Here is a 23,586-nt window from a genome sequence, read left to right on the forward strand (position 1 = left end):
TAGATAACTCTCAAAGGCAGGGCATTACAAACAAACTAATGGCTGAGGAGGGTAATTATATTACTGAATCTCACAAATGAGTTCTTTTACCAATTCTAAAATGTCACACATGGATGTAGTCTGGAAAGGTTTTTAATGGTACATTTGTCTTAAACTGCTGTTTAACGGCTCAGTCTATGGTGGAAATACAGTTGTGATGCATGTTAAACAGCAACTCTTAGTAATCTAATAAAGAAGTCCCACTCCAATTTCTATTTTATATTCTTTATACGTGCATTTACACAGAACATTTTAACTTAGCAAAAAATCTTACAAAATGCAGGATATTATAAGAGTCAACCATATGTTTAAAGTTCAGTAACGGCCAAAATATGTATGTAGTCCAACCGTGTCAAAGACTAGATGGACGTGTTTCTGTAACAAATGCCTTAGACGAGGGACAATGCGTCTGAATAAAGGAAATTTGGTTGTAAAATTTGTGAGTCTGTGTTTTTTCAGATTCTCATTTACAGCTTTATATACAGAAGCACACTATACGGACACAATCATAATCCACATAATTTAATATCAATATCATCAAAAAATATCACGTATTGAAATGTATATGGAATTAATGATGGGTCCAGTGGCACACGCAGTGCTAAAAGCAGAAGAGACAGGTTTTTATACATTATCTAAACATAGAGAAATACTCTGCACAGGTTGCACCTACACTATTTTAGGATTACATGTATGTGCACAAAGGTTGTTTACAGGTCACCAAAGAACAGTTCAGGAAACGAAAACCTACATGTAGGCTAGCAAAACTCTTTACAAAGAAAAACAAATCATCAACCAAACTGATTCTTTATAATAATAATAATAATAAATCTCAAGACTGCAGTTTAACCAATTAAAAACAAAGTTCAAAATAAAATTAAAAAATTGTTGGAAATAGTTAGATGCTAGAATCTCCCTTTAAACGGTTTAAAGCCTCCACTGCCACCAGCCATGGGAACATTAGTGATCTGTACAATTCTGTTGATTCCAGTGGAGGAATGGCTGCAGGAAGACAGATGAGCATTAATCAGTAATGAATTAATAATGCAGCATCATTATAATTATTGTCAACATGGGTTCTGCTCACAAAGGACACATTGGGACAGTTTCCAACACAGGGATTAGATTAATCCAGGACTAGTTTTTAGAGGCTGTTTACACTTGGCATTAACATGTGTTTTCGTCGATCGGATCACAAGTGGACGACGTTAATGCCAGGTGTAAACGGTGTTCAAAACGTTTTGAGCTCGTCCACTTTCGACCACTTTCAACCACATCCAGAGGTAGTCGAAACCACTTTCGATCGGATCGCTTTGGAGCTGCGGAACGCACATGTGGTTGAATGCGTTCGAACAGCCACACGCGACCGCCTTCTCTCCGCCCATTTATCTAATCTGAGGTATTAAACACAAGTTTTACGTCTTTTTTGACTTCTGGCGTTAACGTTCGGTGAACAGCGCTATTTTTAGCCTTTTATTGATAAAACTAAGCGTCTGATCTCCATAGTTTCGTTTTGAAAGCGTGTGAAAGTTGCGCGATCCTATTTCATCAATTGCGCTGAAAATTCAAAGAAAGCTCTTACATACTCATGTACAAAACACTGTGCAGCATGTTTACTTGCTAAACAAGCAGTGGACACTGACATTATATTAGATCGCGTCCATATAAACTCATAATTACTCCCGCTCGGGTTTGAATGACAGCAGAGAGACTCGCCCACCGTCTCACAGACCACCCCCTCATAGTATGCAGCACAGAAGCGGTCGAAAGTGGAGAAAAGAGACGGATTTAAATACCAGGTGTAAACGTAATGTGTCTCTCTCGTCCACTTGTGATCCGATCGATGAAAACACATCTTAATACCAAGTGTAAACAGCCCCAAAGTTACATTAGGACATTAAGTAGTTTTTACGAAACAACACTGTTGAATCTAAGGGCATGCTTGCATTTCCCCAACCAAATCGCAACCGAGTGTGTCTGAACCCTAAAGCCTGATTTGTTTGACTAGTGCGATTGCTCTGTACCGTGCCCAGACGCGATTTGGTTAATTGCGCAGCTTAAAAGGAGAGATATCACTACACCTGCTGCAGCCATGTTACAGCAGCAAAGTCCTTGATTATTACGCCAAAATTAGAGTATAGTTCTTAGACAAATGGGCTTCGAAAAAAAATCACAACTTTTAATTTTGCAACGGTCTTAGTACACAATGTAACTACAGGGGAGTCAAGTTTTAAATAGGAAAAATATCGAAAACTCTTTGGTTATTTTTAATCAGATTCAATGGATTATGCTAAGCTATGCTAAGAGTGATACAGTCAGACCCAGAGATCGCCTGAATGGATTCCAAAACGGTAAAAATCAAATGTTTAACTCTAGGGGAGCTAGAAAATGAACCCATTTTCAAAAAAGGTGGACTGTCCCTTTAACATTACGATGGGTCCCAGTGTAAAGAGAGTGCTTTACTTCCTGTTTTCTTCAAAACAAAATCGCATCCTAATCACAAAAGTGTGACCAAGCTCGGAACGGTTAAAGTACAGTGCGAGTGTGTGCTTTTGGGGAGAAGGGAGGGTGGGACAATCGCGCTTGGGCATGGTTTGGTTGGGTATATATGTATGTGTATGTGTATATATGTATGTGTATGTGTATATATGTATATGAGTGCAGAGGTACAGATGCAAAAATGCATCCTGTGATGAACAGACCCTTACAAGCTTAACACTGCTAAAAAATCATTTAAATGCTCATTTTAGATCCAGAACACACCTGGAGTGTGGCGCCATCATCCCTGGCCGACTCTCTCCCATTCTCCGGTTATCTGGGAATCCTGCACCCTGTGGTCCTGCTGCTCCGTGCCAGTCTTTCCTGGGACCTGAATCACGTCCGTGCCTTTCCACCACCACCTGTCTGCCACTGCCAAAGTGCGGCTGTGATCAGAATATGGGCAGAGGTTACACACTGAACCATTTTCATGTAAATATTACACTGAGACCCACAGAATGCAGAAGTGCTAAGAGAAGGTAAGAGGATACTTGTCTTTTTTTACCTGTTCTCCTATAACAACAGGTCTGCCTCCATCTCGGCTGTTGAAACTGGTCCTACCACGGTTGGCTGTAGAAGCTCCCCTCATAGCAGGGCCGGGCCCATCTCTACCTGGACGATCTGGGCGCATTCGTGCTGGTCCCCTGCCGGAAACATCACCAAATCAGAGGTTACCACCACTGTGCAATTGCTTTATCACTACGGTAAAGTGGGCAATTTAGACAATTCATAAGTTAAATTTTAATTTGACTTATTTGCTAAGCAATATGCGGTGTTTGTTTCATGCAACCAGAAACAAAACAGCAAAAGAAAAATGTAGTCACGACACAGTGTCAGTCAATAATGGTGCAGGGTGTATTAGTGCTTTGTCCAATCCTCCTCAGCAGAAAAAAATTACACTTAATGTCAGTTTTTTAATGTAAATCATAAAGCAATATTACGATCTCTACCTGACGACATCTTGTTTCGAGTTCATTCCCCCATCAGGTTTCCAGTTAGCATGGCCGGCATCTCTGGGGGATCGGGTGTGAGCGATAGGTGGAGGTGGCGCTCTGCCTCCCGCCGTTCGATCAGGCATGGTCGCTGGCCTGCGTTCATCACGGTCACGAATTTCTCGCCGATCACTGTCCCTGAGCTCTGCGCGGGGAGGTGGTGGTTCCGGTCTTCTCACGGTTTCAAAGTTTTTAGGGAAACGCTCAAACCCAGATCCTTCCCGACGCGGAGCGGGACGACTCTTTTTTGAATCGGGTTCGTTGTCAAAACGGTTCCGTCTGCAGAAAAACAAATTTATGGTTTACAAATTTGCTATTTTTGCTGATTTAAACTTGACCAAAGAAAGTTTTTAAGTCCAAAGACAAAGGAAAAATTAAAAGGGAATTAAAATATGCAAATTTTCCAGCTCCCCTAGAGTTAAACATTCGATTTTTGCCGTTTTGGAGTCCATTTGGCTGGTCTCCGCGTCTGGCGCTGCCATTTTGGCGTGGCTTGGCGCAGTCCATTGAATCTGGTTGGACCATTGGCATGACGCTAAAAAATATTAGCATGGAGTTTGCTGCCGTGGCATGGGTGCAGGAGGCGCAATGATATTATGCAGCAGCCAAAATAGTCCCCTTAGTAACTTTCAATGGCAGGGGACTATTTTCAGATGCTGCGTAATATCACTACGCCTGCTGCAGCCATGTTACAGCAGCAAAGTCCTGGATTATTATGCCAGAATGAGAGCACAGCTCCTAGCCATATCTGCACAGAAAAATCGCAACTTTTAATTTTCTGTCGGTCCTAGTACACGATGCAACTACAGAAGAGTCAAGTTTTAAATAGAAAAAATATCGAAACTCTTTGGTTATATTTAGCGTGATGCTAATAGTCCAATCAGATTCAATGGATTGTGCTAAGCTATGCTGAAAGTGGTAACGCCAGACCCGGAGATCAGCTGAATGGATTCCAAAACGGTAAAAATCAAAATGTTTAACTCTAGGGGAGCTGGAAAAATTTTATATATTTTTCAAAAAAGTGGAGTGTCCCTTTAAGGCGGCCTGTGAAAGACATGCCTACCTATCAAAGTTGTTAGACTGCACAGATGATGCCGGAGGGTACCGATTTCGGTCTCTGGGGTTGAAGTCGTTAAAGCGGTTTTGTTGTCGACTGTTATAGTCGGAACCCTGACCGATCCTTCCGGCAGGGTCGGTATGCATCTTTTTACCACCATTCCAGTAAGGGTCCTCCCTCCTGTACAAAGCAAGAAAACTTTAATTAGTGTTCTTAGGCCTTATACTGCATGGACACTGCCAGCGACTTAAATTGCCTTAAACTGTCTTAAAACCGAGCCACACACCTCTGGTCAACATCACGCCCCCTCTTTAAGTTGTTTCGTTTCTCCTGTTCGAAACGCAGCTGCTCCTGCTGCCGTCTAAGCTCCTCACGTTCGCGAGCCAAGCGCTCCGCTTCCTTGCGTCGCTCCTGCATGGACACGAACACATTTTCAGCAAGTCTTGTTACAAACAAGAGACTTAGAAACAGGTGTGAAGTGTGGCTATACCTGCTCAATGCGGATCCTCTCCCGTTCCAATCTCTCCCTCTCCATGCGTTCACGCTCAAGTTTCTGTCTTTCCACTTCCAGCCTCTGCCGCTCTCTCATCAGATTTTCCCTCTCCTCCCGCTCACGCATAATACGGATCCGCTCCCTTTCCCGACGCTCCCTCTCTGCAATCTCTCGTCGTCTGAACATCACACCAAAACAAGATTTCAAAATGCAGCCGTCTTTCAGAAATGTACAAACTAGCTCCATGAAGAAATCCAAGAGAGAATATCTAGCAAGTAAATATAAGCTTGTATACACCCACCTGCGCAGCTCCACAGCCCTGCGAGCTCTTTCCATCCGCAGTCGCTGCTCCTTTATCTTCTCAAATGGAAGGATGTCACCGTTGCCACCTTTGTTAGGCATGGGCCTCCCTTTCCTTATCATCTCCATCTGCAAATGTGTTACATAAAAGATCAAACTAAACATAAAAGTTGCATATTGTGTTTGTTTAGAGTATATTATTAAAGTCAAGAGTTCACTGTGTGTGTCTCATTATCCAGTTAACCAACCTCCTCAGGTGGTATTAACCATCTGGGCCGTCTGTTCATTGTATTGAATGGGCCAGGCTGCAAAATAGGAGAGAATCAGAAAACTTGCCGTGTATAAAAAAATCGTCATCGTAAAACAGCACATAGTGTGGATGTCTGTGGTACCTTTTCAAACCTCCCTCCCCTTCTGAAAGGAGGTCGAGATTTATTGAACGGTTGCTCTCTTTTAGTTTGTTCGACTACCATCTTGCCCGGACTCTTTCCTGTTGATAAAAAAGAGTGAATGCAGACATATCAAGTAGATAAGCGTTTATAGCGTCTAAGCAGGAAACAACATACGTCCATGCTTCTTTTCGTCTTTCTTAGATGCATCTGCTCCTGAGCTGGAAGATGGTCCATCAGATTTGTTGCTCTTGGAATCTGGCTTTTTTGCATCTTTGCTGTCCTTCTCAGAGGGTTTATCAGATTTTTTCTCCTCCTTCTTAGATGAAACTTGAGTCCTTAAAATATACATGAACGTGAAAATGTACATCTCTGAATACTCACAACCTTCATAAAAATGGAAAGTGATTTTAATAAGATCTTACTTGCTAGAGGTTTTTGATCCAGTCGGAGTGCGCTTTTCTCCAGATGTTTTACTGGAACTCGTCTTGTCTTCCCCCTCTTTCTTCGAAAAGTCCTTTTTGAAAGGGTCAGTTTTCACCCTGTGAGGATAAGATAAACTGTCACCTTTTCACAAAAGCACACATTACTAATAATGTTCTTGGGCTACAATATCTGAATCCCTTCATTTCACAACAAACCATTTTAAAAATGAAACAATGAGTGTTACTCAGACGACATGGTGGTAAAGCTCTTACCCTGTCCACAGATATCTGCTGTCCGTGGAGCTCTGTGCGATCCAAGTGAGAGATGCATCTTGTCACTTCTGCACTGGATGACATGGTGACTAAACCGTAACACTTGGCTCCTGGGCTACGAGCGTTGGTGACCACTTTGGCACTAAAAACCTATTTCAGAAGAAAATATTTTGCAAATAAGTCACAGCGATGATGATGAGGACATTACAATCCATAATCAACAATATTAAAAAGGACTAGGGCTGTCACAATTATGAAATTTGGCTGACGGTTAATTGGCTAATAAATTGCGACGATTAATTGCCTGTTTAGGGCTTTGACGATTAATTGTCTGTTTTGTTGCTTTGACATTTAATTCTCATAATTCTTTTTGTTTGTTCATAAAATAATTTTCACACATGACCCTACTAAGGTCATATAAGTACTGGACCACATGTATGTAGTGGCTGCAAAAAAATCAATTCCTTACAGATCCTTAAGAATAAAATCCTTCACTTCCCTAAATTTGGAATGGCTGTTTTGGAAATGTATGTTTTACCTGGCAGTTCATACTGCTTATCAAAGTTTTGCTGCATTTCTTTAAATGGTGTTTCTTCCACTCTATTGAATGGCTTTGCAATGTATTGCGTTACACTGTCAGTTAAGAAGCGCCATCTGATACAGTCTTGTTTATACACACGCTGCAGCTTCCCCTTGTGTTTTTAAAGATATGAAATCATCGCAATGAGGTCAACCAATCGCGATTAGACAATAATTTAATAATTGTGACAGCCCTAAAAAGGACAAGCTGTTAAATTTCACACGAAGAGTCTTTACCTTTCCATATTTGCCAAAGAGGTTCTTTAGGTCAGCTGCTTTGGTGTTGGAGGACAGGCCACTCACCCACAGATTACGTGAAGAGCTGGTACTGCTACTGCCACCTAAACACCCATAACAAGCTAAAGAAACTGCACTACTCATACATATTTCATACATACTTCATCTGATCATTCCAATTAAATGACAACTAAAGCAATGAATTCAAAATTATTATACTACAAATTTTTTATCATATAGACAAACTGTTGTAACTGTTATTATACGGCTCTTTCGAATGCTTGATTTAGATTAGTCAGTCATGGCATTTGCAAGTTCGTTATTCTCAGATAAAAACGCTCAAAACTAACAACATGATAACCCGGATGCCTGGAAAATTATTTTGACAGGTACAGTTTAATATTACACAAAATCTTTACATAAATTTTCAATAACAGGTATGCCCTTATATTTTCAAATGATTAAACCAAATAGTGTGTTTGTGACATTTAAACGTCTTATCTTAAAACAAAAAGCAAAAATTAGCAATTTCGAATCAATATTTAATGTTCCTTTCCTTACTTATGAGGTAAATAGCCATGTAATAAGTGGGATAACATAGGAGTGAGCGGAGCACAAACTAACACGGGGTTAATTGTAATGCAGCTACTTTACATATTTATACAGGCCAAGCAATCTGTGCTTTAGGTGCATATCTTATGTTTTTTCGATTTCTGAGTTGAGTGTGTAAGTAACCAAATCCAACCTTATATTATCTTTATCACTGTCTTGTTACCTAAAACATAACATTATTTTGAAACATGTCAGCAACTCCTAACTGATAGCTGGGATTGCAAACATTTTACACAGCGGGGGTAGTTTTCACACAGCGTTACAACTAAGCCTACAGTATACAATGATAATGAAATAAAAACAATGTAAATCCTATTTATCAAAATTATAACTGTTAATACAATATCAGGGGAAATAACTCACAATTATGTTTTTTTGCCTTGATTGTGCAGCTTTTTTTTTTAAATATGCATTATATGTATTGATGCTTAATACAAGGATGGTTAGATGAAAGATCATGGATGAATGAATGTGTGGATATCCATCTATTATAGGCAGATATATAAACAATATATACCTTTAGTATATTGAATTATTTGTTTAAACTAAAAAATTTTTAGGTGTTACAACAAACCCTCAGTTTGTCACAATGAACCCCACCTATAGGGTAAGTTGTAACGTTAGCACTCCTTTTGCTTTCTGTGTAATTGTACGATAACGGTAGGTCCCACAAACAAACTTTAAGTGTTCATTTGTAGCAGAGATGTGTAAAAAAATGATTAACCGAAATTAAATATTTTTTTAATGATAGAGCTAAAGTCAAAAAGCGTCAGGTTGTGCCCCCTCTCCCCAACTATACTCTATTCCTTACTTGATAAACTTGAGTTATTAAACTCTAAATTACTCGTTATCCTAAAATGCATCAGGGCTTTATTTCAGAGACTGGAATATTTAAAGCAATTGCTGTGAAATGAGTCATACCTTTATCATCCTTCGTGGTTTTTCCATCTCTGTCTTTTGAAGAGCTAAAAATGTAAACATTATGGGAGCGACAAAAAAAAGAGAAATACTTTAATGAGTATCAGGATATTAAACAAAACTGTGGACACCGAGGTACACGTCTAAACCAAGAACAAGGTTACACACATTTCTGATGCATTACAGAAAAGGAAAAAGGAAACAAAAATCCCCATAGGCAAGGCTTGCACTTGGACAAAGCTCCAAATAGGCTTCTTTTTCTTGCTTTTCCACGGGAGCAAGGTGGGCCAGGTTTTCTGCCAAATTATTCCCTCGACCAATGACATCCTCAGGAGTGTGTTCAACTTCAGAGTGAATCACTTCATTGGACTGACAAACCCCTCTGACGTCACTGGAACTATTGCTTTTTTTAAACCATAAGTAAGCAAGTGCTGGAAATGTGTGCGTTACAGATGGGTTTTCAGCTCCTCGTTTAACGCCACCAATTACCAAACTTCAAAAATGGCAAACCAAACCAAAAGACAACCAAAGGCAGGGATTAGGTACAATGAACAACTTGTTATGAAAAAATTCTTGCGGCTACCCACAATGCTGCGTTCTTAGTGAGCTGGAACTTGGTAGTAGTATCTTAAAGAACTGACATAGAAAGACAAACCTCTTTGCTTGACCTGTTGGCCCAGTTGAAGAGGGGCCTTTCTTCCCAGAATCCTTTTCCTTGTCTCCCGTTTCTCCTTTCTTCGAGGCCTCCCTGTTGTCCTTCTTGGTGGCGTCAGACTTCGGCCCGTCATCTCGCTTACCATCTTTGTGGCCATCTTTGGCTTCGGCCAGCGAGTCGGTCTCCTGCCCCATCTCAGCAGAGGCCTCGGCTTCTTCGCAGCCCTTGTCTGCCTCAGAATCTGGAAGTTTCACATGTTTACCTGTTTCCAGGAGGTCGTCGCCATCCACATCCAGTGTGATGGCGTCTTCGGCCTGGATGGTGACGGATATATTGTCATCATCAACTTCTTTCACAGGCTCAGGAGCAGGTTCGCTTTCCATGGCCTCCATCGCAGGGACTTCGAGCTCTGCCTCAATCTCTGCATCAGGCTCGATTTGTGGCTCAGGTTCAGGCTCGGGTTCAGGTTCTTGTTCGGGCTCTGGTTCGGGTTCAGCCTCTGGTTCAGGCTCAGGCTCTGGTTCCACCTCTGCCTCAACCTCAAGATCAGGCTCCACCCCTGCCTCAGCCTCAGGCTCTGCAGGGCCATCTTCACAGGAGAGGGTTTTAGAATTTTCACGAGTAGCATCATCAGTATCGGTTACATCTGAGGGATTTAACAAGCATAAAACATGGCAAAACACAATGTTTAACATTCACATCTCTGTGCTATGTGACCTAAAAAGTAGAATAGAGAGCAAGTTTAGTGTTAGTGGTCATCGTGGGTGAGGAAACCACAGGTATACATAAAAAACACATTCCTTAGAGAAAAAAAACGAAGAGCTTCAACAATCTTCTGTGTGATCATATCCAAAGTCATTCATATGGTGAACACCAACTTCAATGGCACTACATCTTGGTCCAAATTTTGAAGCTTCCAATATATTCGGACGAGAAGGACATACAATGTTCGGCTTTAGCCACACGCATTCTGTCCAAGTGAAACTGAGTGTCTGTGCCATAAAATAAGTCCTCACACCAGATGTCACACTTAGACTGGTAGGGTCTTCTTTCAAACAGGCACTTTGAAAGTCCATCTCATATTACAGCTGATGTAGGACAACCAAAAGCGGTGCCAAATCTTCTTTGATCCACTGGAGAAACATCTCTGTTCACAGCACCCTGCCCTTGTAACCTTGTTAAAATGGGTGTCCACCGAGCTGTGTCCAGTCTTGATGAGTTCAGCAGTGATGAACCCTCTTGGGCATTGTTGCAGTCAGAAAGCGTCAAGACTATGGTGAACAATATTCACGTATATCAGGTTTTAAACAGTCATCAAAGGCTTCTCCATTTTAGGAGCAGTCCGTTTTCAACAAAGAAAGACTTGCTGAAGCTTTAGATCCTGACTTGTGGCGTTCTGAACTAGAGAAGATATTGTGGGTGGTTGCATCCTCGGCTGATGAAATGATGTAGCGAGGAAATGAGTCCTTGAACAAATTTGATGATGAGATTAGCACATCTTGATCCCTGTTGTTAAAGTGAAATGCTATCTGTCTTTCGATGCAGCTTGCGCCGATGTGACGTTTTAAATGTCTGTCATTTGTTGCAAGAGTTGCTTTTGTTGTGCAAGATCTGAAAGTGTTCAAATTTAAACAAAATAGAAAAAAAGGAAAGTCGTCCAACCTTCTGATCAAAGAACCTGCAAAACCTGTAAAACAAATGTTACACCTCCACCCAAAGAAGTGACCAGACATACCTTTCTCTGATTCCTCTTCCTCAGTCTCCTGAAAACAAAAGAAATCATTGAATCTTTGAAAAACACAAGTTTCCAACCGTTGACATTAAGACTAACGTTATTTAAAATAGAGAATTACAATTCGAGTCAGTTTTGAAATATATGGGTGGATCACGAAGCGCAAAATCAGGCACTTAAAGCTTTATTTTGCCAGAGGCTCAAGTATTCCTCAAAAAATAAGGTATGCAGTCACAGGTGCATTTTAAAGAATCTGAAACATGCAGAAAATCATGGTTTTAGCATAATCATAAACATGCATCAACAATAAACATTACAAGTCACTTCATTTTTATCCCATTTTAAAAGTGTATAATCAATTTCATTAAATTTAAACAAAACACTTCAATATTGCTGGATTGTAACCCTATGTAAATGCACTGAAACAATGCCATACAAAGGCCTTTTAACACACAAAATTATGGAAAATACACCGAAAATGTGTCAGGGATTTATCTGGGGGTCGTTTGATTTTGGTTCATTTCACAATGCCAATGATTTTCTGGAATCTGTAAAGATCCCGTAGAGACACGTGACACAATGTATTTGTAATCGTGGATTTTTCTGCAGCATCTTACGGTTGCTTACTATATGCGATTTCTTCACATCATAACTTTACTATAAACCAGAAAAATATGTTTGCAGCACCTTAGAGAAGGATTCCTCCTCCATGGCGGCATCAGCATCCAGGTCTGTCTTCTTTCCTGAAGATGTTTAATAAAGTTATATGGTCAAACTTTAATGAAACATAGAAATAGCCTGATCATTTCATTCTGAACTGAAGGTTCACCTTTAGATTTGGTGGATTTTCTTGTGGGCGTATCAGCAATCTCAACGTAGTCTGGATCTCCACCTTCATCTTCTATAGCCTGCCCACGACAGAACAACCATTTTAAACACTTTATGGGATTATGGGAGTTGTAGGTCAATGCAAATGCAAATTCAAATTAGACTGTAAATTGTTTTGCAGGACCGATGGTCTGAATTACCATCATTTGTGGATTTAGCATGCACTAAGCCAAGTTAGGCATATAATTTTAGCAAACCAGTGTTACATAAACGTTATGCCTTTGGCAAGCTAACAAGCTCAAGCGTTTGAAGCAGTTTGAATTAACGTTACTGCTAAACATAAATGCCATATTAAAAAACCATGTCTTTTTCAAATATGGTGACTGCATGCATTGCATGTTAATGAAAATGGTTAATAGGTCTACAGTTGCAAATTCTTATCTGAGAGCGTCCAAGTTAACGTTAGCTGTACATGCTAACAGTTAGCTAATGTAATTTAGCCCGCTCAACAAATCACTAACGATAAAAGGCTTTGTAAAATTACCACACTGTATTTTTTCTTGCCAATCTTGTAGTCAAAAACATTTATTATTTGTGTTTTCACTAAACCATTTGAAAGAGCCAAGGTGTACGTTACAAGCGGCTTTGCTAAACGAAACTAGCGACGAAGCTAGCTCGCGAGCTCTCACCACCAAACAAGTGATTACATGTTTTAAATTAAACATAGCCTGTTTCAGCCTGGCTACAAGCGTATTTTTCACCCCGGTAACATCCAGATTTCGTCGTTTGAGTTCTGATTTTAAGTCTACTACGCGCAAATCTGTAATCTTCTTAGTCTCCGCTGAAATGGCTCCCGACGCCATTTTAACTGTGTACAACTCTTTGTGCGCGAGCACGACTGCGTCACTCATACACACGCGCACTTCAGCACATTTAACCGTATCGCAGCCTTTATCCGCCTTTTTATAATTGTAACATTAAATATCTAAGGGTACATCTAACGAATATTTCATTATAGTTATTTTATTTTTTACATATTTTTGTTGGTTGTAAGTGTACTATATGAATTAGTTACACATTCTGTAGCAGGGGCGTTGCTAATAGTCAGCTACAAATATGACCACCTGACCCCAAAAAATTCAACAACCTTTAAAGGTTTCTCAGTGGTTTACAGTATAGTATCAGTACTTAAAAAAACATACTAAAAGTTTACAAAGTTTGACTTCAAGAAAGAAAGGCCCTAATTTCAAAATGGCGGCCGTCAGGTCCATAATGCATAAAATGACCATTTGGCCTATTTCTCCTAGGAATACTGGTGCCAGATACATGTTTTGGCCATGTGATATTCTAATTAGCATATTTTCATGATAGATGAGTGATTACAAAAATTATATAGCCTAAAGAAATTTGTTACAAGCATATTTATGTGAAAAAGAAGTACAATTTCCCTTAAGTAATTGCATATTTCTCCTTTCTCATAACATTTTGCCTAGTGTTGGTGGTTTCTTTGGTTCATAACCATTCTTTTGAATCTAATAAAAATACATTCATTAGAATTGTGTTGGTACTGTAAAATTAGTCAAAACAGGGCTGCTTTACATACTTATTCAAATTGAAATGAGTGACCATTTTAGACCGGCATTTGACCTTTTTTTACAGTCTATGGTTCATACACAGGCCTCTGTTCGGGCTTATTCAGTTGTTTAGGATCAAAGTTATACAACTCTAATTTAAGTTACTTTTGGGTGCAAAAACTTAACATTGAATGTCAATTTTGTGTTTTTGGAAAAAATGTATGTGTCCAAAAACACGTAGGCATATACTGAGTAAGAGTTGACATAGGCTAAATTGTTTACATCTCTGGGTTACCCCAAACAAAGATAAAACCTTACAGCAATCTCACAAAATCATGCATTCCATAAGTATGTATTCATGTCAGTGCAATTAAGACAAGTCCAATGGATTCATAGACCCAGAAATCATGGGGTTAGACACCAAGATTACTTATCTAGGTCAAATAATGAAGATGATATTTTAAGGACTTCCTGCCCAAGTGCCCATCTTGGACCCCATCTTGAAAATTACACCTTTCAAACTTTGGTAAACTTTTAGTATGTTATTAAGGACACATAATACTACAAGAAATAGCTTTCTGAGAAGCCTTTTGTTAGAATTTTTAGGGTTAAAATACGCAACATTTTTGTCAAATCAACATTTGCATGTTACTTTAACTTAAAAAATTAAGTTAAACAATTTCAACTTGTTTTTATAAGTTATGTCAACTTATCACAGGTAAAATCTGACTTGCAAAAACATTTTTTCTTTCATATATGTAGCCACCTATGACATAAAGTTGGGGCACAGACCTCCATTCATTTTATGATCACTTTTTTCTTGAAAGATTGCTGTGTGCAAGAAGTGTGCAACACAACGCACTATACAAATTTTGCTTGCTTAACCCACTACACTGCAACTTGAAAGCAAAGTTAAAGGTATGTATTTAAAAGTATGTAAAAGTATTAAGGTATTATCTTATATACTTAACATGAATTTTATTAACATGTTTAAGGCAGAAATGGCATGAACTGTGTGGAAATAATAAGACTTTTTCCGACATTTGCATTCTACATTACACAATATAATAACAATGAATAATAACTTGTATTTTACAAGAATTTATTGGTTAGAGAGTACAAGACTTCCCAGACAAGACTAAACAAAGTTCATTTTTGAGCATTAAACTGTATATTATACCATGTCTCAGCCTACTGTTTATGTAGTATCCTAAAGTAGACTTAGTGAACTAAATAATTTCATATATTAAAGTACAGAACAGTACAGATGTGTAAATTGTCAGCAACAATAACTCTATAGACTTGACAGAGGTTTTTCTGACACTTTTACCCCTGGGTCGGTGCCTAAATCGACGTAGACGTTCTATGACAACAGATAAATCTGTGATTTGAAAACATATAAATACTGTGTACACCAAAGTAAAACTAATTAAATATTATTTTAAAACATTAAAATTGCTTAAGAAAATGGTTTTGGCCTGTCCCTTGTTATGATCTATTTCAACAGGACTTTTAATGTGCAAATTGAATGCAAAATAATACAAAACTCACATTTGCATGTGGTTCTAGTCTTATTTTCAAGCAATGTTTTAGCATAGGTATACTTTTTTTAATGAAATATAAATCATTTTATCAGTGTTCTCGATATTATATCAACCCCGTTACCCTCACCAAAAAAAAAAAAAAAACTTTATAAATAATACATTCCAGTGACATCACTTTCAGGATGTTCTATCACCTTAACCAGGATGCCAACAGTGATCTGGGGTGCTTCTCAATTCTTATTTGTGCATCCCTGTTTCCTTTCCGCACGTCTTAGCTCCACCCTCCTAGGATGCAAACAATGAAAGATGAGGATGGAAGAGACGAAGCATTAAAGGGGACATTTTTACCAGACTTTTTTAAGATGTCAAATAAATCTTTGGTGTCCCCAGAGTACGTATATGAAGTTTTAGCTCAAAATACCCCACAGGTAATGTATTATAGCATGTTAAAATTGCCACTTTGTAGGTGTGAGCAAAAATGTCTCGTTTTTGGGTGTGTCCTTTAAAATGCAAATGAGCTGATCTCTGTACTAAATGGCAGTGCTGTTGTTGGATAGTGCAAATTAAGGGGCGGTATTATCTCCTTCTGACATCACAATTTTAATTACCTATTTTTTCACATGCTTGCAGTGAATGGTTTACCAAAACTAAGTTACTTTTTCACATTGTCTCAGTTTAAAGAAGCACCAGGGACCCAATTATAGCTCTTAAACATGGATAAAGTCAGATTTTCATGATATGTCTCCTTTAAGTGAAATGGAATATTGTGTATCCTTGCTCATGACTCCTCAAGAAGCATCCTCACTCCTCGTTCCTCGCGGTGCAATTAAAGAATTTAGATGTCCTACATAATGGCGACGCTCGATTGGTTTCCAGGTCGTAGGATGCAGGAGCAAGAAAATGAGGAAGCATATTGAGAAGCACCCTGTTAGCTAGCAAATTAGCTTGAAATTGTCAAACCTGTTACTTTTCCAGAGTAAATAATAATACAATAAAAATACATAGCTGAGATGGCACAATACAATTTCTTGTCATTTAAGTTGTCTTCATTTCATACATAGCCTATACATTTTTTATTATTTTTTTTTAGATTGAAAACCCTGCTGAAAAAAACAGCATACCAGCAAGACCAGCATATGTTGTGTTTTGGTGCTGGTTTGCTAGTGAACACCAGCTAAAACAGCATCAGGGCCAGCATTAGCACCAGCTAAACCAGCACCAAACCAGCATTAGCACCAGCATCCCATGCTGGTCATACCAGCAAGACCAGCATATGTTGTGTTTTGGTGCTGGTGACCACCAGCTAAACCAGCATAATTCCCATGCTGGTTTGATGCTGTTTTTTTCAGCAGGGAAGGCACCAAATTCACGAGCTGACCCCTCTGATGTCTGAGACCTACAATTGGATGAGAATGTAGTTTACAGAGTCTTTCCTCAAACTCATCATCTCTGCTTTTCATTTCTCTTTTATAAAATCGATGTAAAAAAAAAAGATTTTTTGTTTGTGTTTTCGGTTTAATGCAATTGCGTCACTTTTACAAGCATGAATAGGGGTTACCATGTTGAACATAGATTCATTTTTGCCACAACTATTAATGTAAATGAATACACTGGCAAATAAAGTAAATTAAATACGAGATTTACCCTGGGGCACAGCAAGGGGTCTAGAGACGCCCCCTGTCCTGTAGTATACCTTCAATTATTCTATTGTAAGGTTAAAAAATATATGATATAGTAATTTTACTAGTATGCTAAATTTTTCAACAGTATTTTCATGTGGAATAGTAACATTTTTGGTAGTAACATGATATTTAGAAAGGTTCAACTTTATATTATAAAAGGTCACTTTAACTATTATGTACATAAGAACGTACACAACATAAATATTGTGTACATGCATATACTGTAAACATGCACCTTATTGCGCATTACACCTAACCCCTAACTCCACCCCTTAACTCAAACCCCACCCCTAAACCTAATATAGATTTGTACAAAATATCAGTTTCAAGGAGTCACAAAAAGGGGCACACAAAAGAGTTACCTAACTTTATTTCATTATTTTAAAACTAATATAAATCCCATGGAATATCACCCTGGAACCATTAAGTCTATGAATGCATGGACACCTGCCATCAAGTACTGCATTCCAACACTCAGTTCAAAATTATTACATTATTTTTCTCAAAATTCGGCAAACAGAGTGGAAATACACAGCCTCAGCGCACTCTCATTTCCACAGCACTCCTGTCATTTGTCTCTCATGTGCAAGTATATGCAAGTTAGCTAGTTGAGATTAATATTAGTGTTCGGACACAAAAAGAGAAAAAACAACAGTAGTTAAAAAAAAAACGAAAAGAAAATTTGCTGCACAGCTGCAGAACAAATGTGTTAATGACGATATCTGACAAAATAATTAGCTAACAAGAGTCCATTCTGAGAGAGATAAATGAACAAGGCTAGGAGACCCTGATGAAATAAATAATCTGTTTCCCAGTACTCCACATTTACGGTAGCTGTGTCTTTCATCCTCATAGAAAGTCATTGTACAGTCCGACACAAATTTCTGCGACTTTCTTCTTTATCTAATCAAAGTCCAACTTCATGACACTATTAAAACAACAAATAGAATACAGAAAGGTGACATTCATGTTTTCTTTCTCTTTAAAAATACATTAGGTGAAGTGTGTTACGTGACATCAGATTGAGGTGGCGAAAGGGGATCGATGGAACACAACCATGTGAACGTTTAAGAAGTGTGCAGTTGGTTCTCATCAGGACTGGAGTTGAATTCATTTCAATTCATTCTGTTAAAGATCTAATGAATTTACAGTTTTTTACACAATTTCATTGTCCATTTTTTACTTCAAACTGAGCTAACTTCCTGAATTCGGTTAGTTCTGGTCATGAGCTGAAGTGAAATGGAATGGACTCCAGCCCAGGTTCCCATATCAAGAGTGAAATTGTGTGAATGTGAACACTGATACAGCAGCTGATCATATTTCCTAATTAAGGAATGTCTTGATTTCACTTAAAAAATCTATTTCAGATCACATTATCTAAAACATAAAACTAATCAATATACTGATCAATAACTTGAGTCTTGCAATGTTTAAAAATGGAGGTTGACATTCTATTCCAGTAAAGCAAGGCATCGTCAGGTCTGTAAAAATGCTTCTTTACTAGAGCAGCAATCCTCGCCTGCAAGTTCTCGAGGCCTTACAAGGCCCATTTCATTATATGTGCAAAGAAATGCATTGCAAGGAACCATGCAAAAATAAAATACAATGACACTTATGAAAACAAAAGCTACATAAACCCTTTATAAATACAATACGATTCAAAACCCTTAATGAGGATGATGTTTCTAGCTGTACTGGTACTAAATGATAGCTGGCACGCTAGGCTCGATGCTTTTTTCGGGAACGCGTTTTTCTTTTTTCCCCAATAGTTGCGCAGATATATCATGCCGTCTTTGGTTGAATGCATTGCTGACGAAAACAAAAAGGAAAACAAATTAATGTCCAACAAAAGGGTCGCAAGAAAAATAGCATCAACTCTCTGAAGATAACTGAGCCTCGATGTCCACTCTGCAGATTGGGCACTTCTTGTTGGTGAGAAGCCACTGATCTACACAGAGTTGATGGAAGAGGTGCATACATGGAAGGCGCCTACAAAACAATGTGAGGAAAAATACATTACATCATTACAATGACATCAAACTTTTATCAGCAGCTAGTTTAGATTGCTAAACTCAAATAACCAACCCCAGTCTCATGGCAAGTCATGTTATAGCAACGAAAATTTTGATTCATTTATTTGTGTTCGATGACACTTATTTCCACTGTTTTTCGTGTCTCTGGAGACAAATGTCTTTTTCGTCCTTCCCAGCACGAATTTCTATCAATAACCCCATTCACACAGACCTTTGGTCCCAGAAAATACCCGTAAAATTGCCAGACAAGCGTCTGTGTGAACACAAACTCGTCACATGCTCATTTGAGCTATAATAAACGGAAATCCCCGCGCGTCATCCCAACAAGATATATCGTTCAGCTCCTCAAAATGTGGGTTTTAAATGCATATAAACAATCACGATAAGAAATGTCTGAAAACTGTATTATAGCAGAGATCAAGAAACTCATCAAATATCCACTCTGAAGCTGAGATCATTCACCAGCATAGAACGGCGCGTCACACGCTCCTTTATAGTCTTATCAGAAACAAAAATGAACGCGAGTTGTTTCTGGAGAGAGAAATAATAAATAACATGCAAACTTCAGACGCTGCGTAGAAGAGAGGGCAGGACTTTCAGTACGTCACGTGTCTTTCCGGGACCATCAGATGCCGGCTAATCATGGCAGTGTGAATGAACAAAAAATCTAAGGATCCCGAAAAAATCCAGGATACCTTTCCCGTGTATTTTCCGGAATGTCTGTGTGAAAAGGGCTAATGGCTGTTCGTGTCTGTGGCACAACTTTTTTTATTGTGTCATTTTATTAGTGATGGGGACGAGACCACCTATGCCGAGTCCGAGTCAAGACCAAGTATTTGAAGGGTCGAGACCGAGTCGAGACCAATCTGTTGGTTTTCAAATACAGTCGAGTCCGAGTCAAGACCCAGTCTTTGAGGAAGCAAGTCTGAGTCGAGACCAAGCCCTTTAGGAGTCGAGACCAAAATCATAAAAACATGTCATTTTCCACATTCATGATTTAATATCACCCCAGTTAATAATCAACAGTTAGGCCTACAGACTAAGCTAGATTGGGAATTGTTTAGAGGAGCAGTCTTAACATCTTAATATGGACTATGCTTTTACTATCATTAAAAAAAATCCCTACCACATGCATCATCTTCTGCCTATTATTCTAGAGATAAATAAACGGCTCTGCTTTGCATTGCACCATGGGATGTCATTTTAAAATAATGCCCGTCAACATTGTATTTTAATATTATTGTTATGTGTTGTGTGGTTTTTTTATATGAACATAAAAAATGTGTTGGGCTGAAATTACGAGTCCTTCTCCTCCCACTGTGGTCCGAGACCGAGTCAAGACCGAGTCTTTGAAGGAACGAAGTACGGAATGAGTCAAAAAAAGCAGAAATCGGACTCGAGTACTACATCACTACATTTATATTTTGTTTTCTCATCATTATTTTCTATTTTTTGACCATTGTCGCTTGGGGTTTGGGTTAGAATCACTTTCTGCGACTTCCTAACCCAAAACCCAACTCCAAGCGAGAATAGTTTTAAAAGCGGACGAAAAACATGTAGAAACCAATACATAAAATTACATCCTAACGCAAACACCAAATCTAACCCTAACCCCAGCAACAATGATTTGAAAATAGGAAAGAACGATGAGAAAACAAAATATAAAATGACACAATAAAGAAAGTCGTCTCACAGACACGAACAGCCAGTGATAGAAATTCGTGCTGGGAAGGACGAAAAAGACATTCGTCTCCAGAGACACGAAAAACAGTGGAAATTCGTGTCATCAAACACGAATAAATGAATCAAAATGTTTGTTACTATTAACACGACTTGCCGTGAGACTGTGTTGGAATAACATAGGACATAAGGAGTAATTCACATTTTTCTTCAACAGAGGGCAGCAAAGAATATAAGAGATATATTTATATATACATTTTCATAACACAATGGATAATGCATGAATCTGAAATCTAAATTGAGCCCTTTGAAGTCCCAGAAAAATATGCTTAATCAAAAAGTTCACTAAAACTAATCACTCAAAGTTTATTCATGAAAAAAACACTAGTTTTAGTTTTACCTGACATCCTCCCCTTCCTCCAGTATAGACAGACAGATGGTGCATTTCTCCTCCGTGTCCTCCTCTGCCCCCTCATCTTCCTCTTGCTTACCATGCAGCTTTCTCTGTCCATGAGAAAAAAAACATAACAGCCATTATGTGCAGAATCCCAGCACCTCAAATCACATAAACTTCAACAAGCATTTGCTAACACACCCTTTGAGAATATATTTGGCCTTTTCTGTGATTTCTTTATTCCACAAAATATTAAATCACCAGTTGATTGTATGTTTTCAACCGAGTATATTATTAACTAACAGGTGCTGCAGTTGATGTTGGTGATACATAAAAAATTACATACAGGCAGCTTGATGACACACGCTTGAAATTGTTATAACACACATTAACAGGTGCAATATATTCATCATTTAAACAGCTTGTCAAGCAGCAACAAAACTTGATCTTCAGACAACCAAATCATATATTTCATTATAGAAAACCACATCATATATATTTTCATTTTTTCCATGTGGTCCTTAACCAGATTGGCCATTGTTGACTATGCCTGCCCCCATTAACAATAACAAAATATGTTAGCTAAAGACATGTTTTCCCAAACTTTTTTTTTTCTCACCGAGTTTGAGGTTGAGTGCATATTTTTCCCCACAGATGCCCATGCTTCAGGTGCTAACTGTTCCTCAGTGTCTCTCTCCACCACCTTCTGTATTAGGGCGGCAGGGTTTTAGATTACTGTCATTCAGATATTTAATGCATTCTGACATCTGCATGGAACCTTTTCCTACATATCAGTGACATTTCAAAAGTCTACACTCTGCAGCTTTTGGCAATAAAGGACTGTGTGAGGATCTGTGATCTATCCAATGACAAAGTTTTTTTAATTATGGACCAAACAGGAAGCATTTCCTCCTGCATTACGTCCTCAGATTAAGTATTTTTGCCAGCTGTCTCTCCAGCCGTGACACACTCCTGACCACCTCATGCCAAACACTGATGCTTGTAAGTTGTGTGTGTTCTCACCTTTTTGTACTTGTGTGGGTAGGTGCACCTCTCTATGGTTCCCTGAGATGCCCCACGATTCACAGTTCCCAGTCGCTCTTCTATATGCAGTAGATCCTCGTAAAACACAAAGAATGATGAGAATCGCCCATATTGCATGGTGTTGCATCTACAGGGTTCCCACACCTTAGTTAACTTCAAATTCAAGGACCTTTCAAGGACTTTCCAGGTTCAAGGACTAAATGTGGGGACACATTTCAAGTGAGAGCAAGGTTACATCGTGTTCCCTTTTGAGGGAACTTGCGCTGCGTCACTGCGGTGACACTTTGGGGACGCCTCCAGGGGTGTGTCTGAATGTGTATATCAAATTTAACCAATGGTGAGGCTTAACGACAAAAACAGGGTGACGCGGAAGCCAGGAAGTATATCGCTATCTGAAATATTGCTAAAGATGGCGTTACAGTGACGCAGGAAGTATGGCAAGGGAGACACAGCGTCTCGTTCCCTTCTCAGGGAACAACAGTTACATACATAACCCGAGACGTTTTCATGTGTCAAACACAACTATGCAAAAAAGCATTTTGGTATGATTCAACATTCGCATACAGAAGATATAAGCATTTAAAGAGAACAGTTTAGCACGTGTGTTAAGAAGTCTAGAATTTTTATGATATTACCCTACACTACACAGGGAATAATATGGATTTTTTTCCAGAAAACTTCTTGCATAAAAGGGATTCAAGCACTTTCAATGACATGTATCTATGTATGTATATTTTCAAAAACTTCCCATGGCCTTGAATTTTTTCCGCCAGATTCACAAACTTTCAAAGGCCCGTGGGAACCCTGATCTAGCACAACAAACTTATCCATACAGCTATGAAAAATCATTTAATGTTTATTTGTGTCATGAATTTAACAGTAAGCATGTCAAATTTTAATAAGCACTAATGATTTCGGTCTGTGTGCAGATCTAACCTCGTAGGTGCGTCCAAAGGTCATTCTGGAAGAGATGTAACGAATGTGTGGATAGGTCACCTCTGACATCCCAGTGTGCTGAAGAAACAACAGTGAGAAACAAAATAAAACATTAAGATTTAAAAAAGGATAAGCTAAATAGCTTCCTAAATTCAGGTCTGACTTGTGGGAGGCATTAAAAATGATTCACGCATTAATGCTACTCCATGAGATTCAAATATAATTTTAGACTATCAACTATATCAAATTCAAATTTCACACTTGTGATGTCTAATCAGCTTCCATTACAACTGCCAATGCATAATTCATGCACCCATTCAAATCAACCCTGAAATAATAGATGTTGGGGATAGGACGGCTTGGGGCTGCCGCCATTAATCTGCGTCATCATACCTGAGAAAAAAATCCTGCTTTTTTATTTATGCTAATGTACGCTTATGTTTCTGCTGAGAGAGAGGGGGGGCTCACCACCAGTGGTAAGGAGAAATGATGCAGTCTGGTTGGAGTGTGATAGTGGGGCAAATGGGGGTGCAAGTGTCCTGAAGGGTAGGGAGCCACAGTAACACCAGCCTCGATGCCCAGCTCCCTATACAACAGAAAGAAATCCAAAAGACAGCATATTACATATTGGC

At 38.8% G+C, this 23,586-nt stretch overlaps 2 protein-coding genes across 4 annotated transcripts in view; both read right to left on the reverse strand.

The window, feature by feature from the left end:
- Nucleotides 1-534: 534 nt before the first annotated feature.
- sltm (SAFB-like, transcription modulator) lies at nt 535-12,967 on the reverse strand. The gene is made up of 20 exons (XM_073858937.1): nt 12,796-12,967; nt 12,069-12,147; nt 11,927-11,982; nt 11,243-11,270; nt 9,508-10,153; nt 8,856-8,899; nt 7,323-7,426; nt 6,505-6,656; nt 6,234-6,347; nt 5,986-6,146; nt 5,812-5,909; nt 5,668-5,724; nt 5,421-5,548; nt 5,117-5,297; nt 4,913-5,037; nt 4,633-4,806; nt 3,528-3,848; nt 3,083-3,221; nt 2,803-2,963; nt 535-1,041 (listed from the first exon to the last, which is right to left on the reverse strand). The coding sequence occupies exons 1-20, from the start codon at nt 12,928-12,930 to the stop codon at nt 945-947; spliced, it is 3,000 nt and encodes a 999-aa protein (XP_073715038.1). The 5' UTR covers nt 12,931-12,967; the 3' UTR covers nt 535-944.
- A 4,252-nt stretch (nt 12,968-17,219) lies between these two features.
- The window catches only part of rnf111 (ring finger protein 111), a 43,826-nt gene continuing 37,459 nt past the window's right edge, over nt 17,220-23,586 (reverse strand). For 2 of the 3 annotated variants that reach the window (XM_073858939.1, XM_073858938.1), the window contains 6 exons: nt 23,423-23,540; nt 22,955-23,032; nt 21,998-22,093; nt 21,594-21,680; nt 20,981-21,084; nt 17,220-18,856 (listed from right to left, as the gene is read on the reverse strand). In XM_073858939.1, coding sequence (XP_073715040.1) covers nt 18,739-18,856; nt 20,981-21,084; nt 21,594-21,680; nt 21,998-22,093; nt 22,955-23,032; nt 23,423-23,540 — 601 coding nt within the window. In that variant the 3' untranslated portion in view covers nt 17,220-18,738. The remainder of the gene's footprint in view (nt 18,857-20,980; nt 21,085-21,593; nt 21,681-21,997; nt 22,094-22,954; nt 23,033-23,422; nt 23,541-23,586) is intronic. The other variant, XM_073858940.1, reaches the window with a different exon arrangement.

This window comes from Misgurnus anguillicaudatus, chromosome 21 (assembly GCF_027580225.2).
Source record: "Misgurnus anguillicaudatus chromosome 21, ASM2758022v2, whole genome shotgun sequence".
In the NCBI taxonomy this organism is placed as follows: Eukaryota; Metazoa; Chordata; class Actinopteri; order Cypriniformes; family Cobitidae; genus Misgurnus; species Misgurnus anguillicaudatus.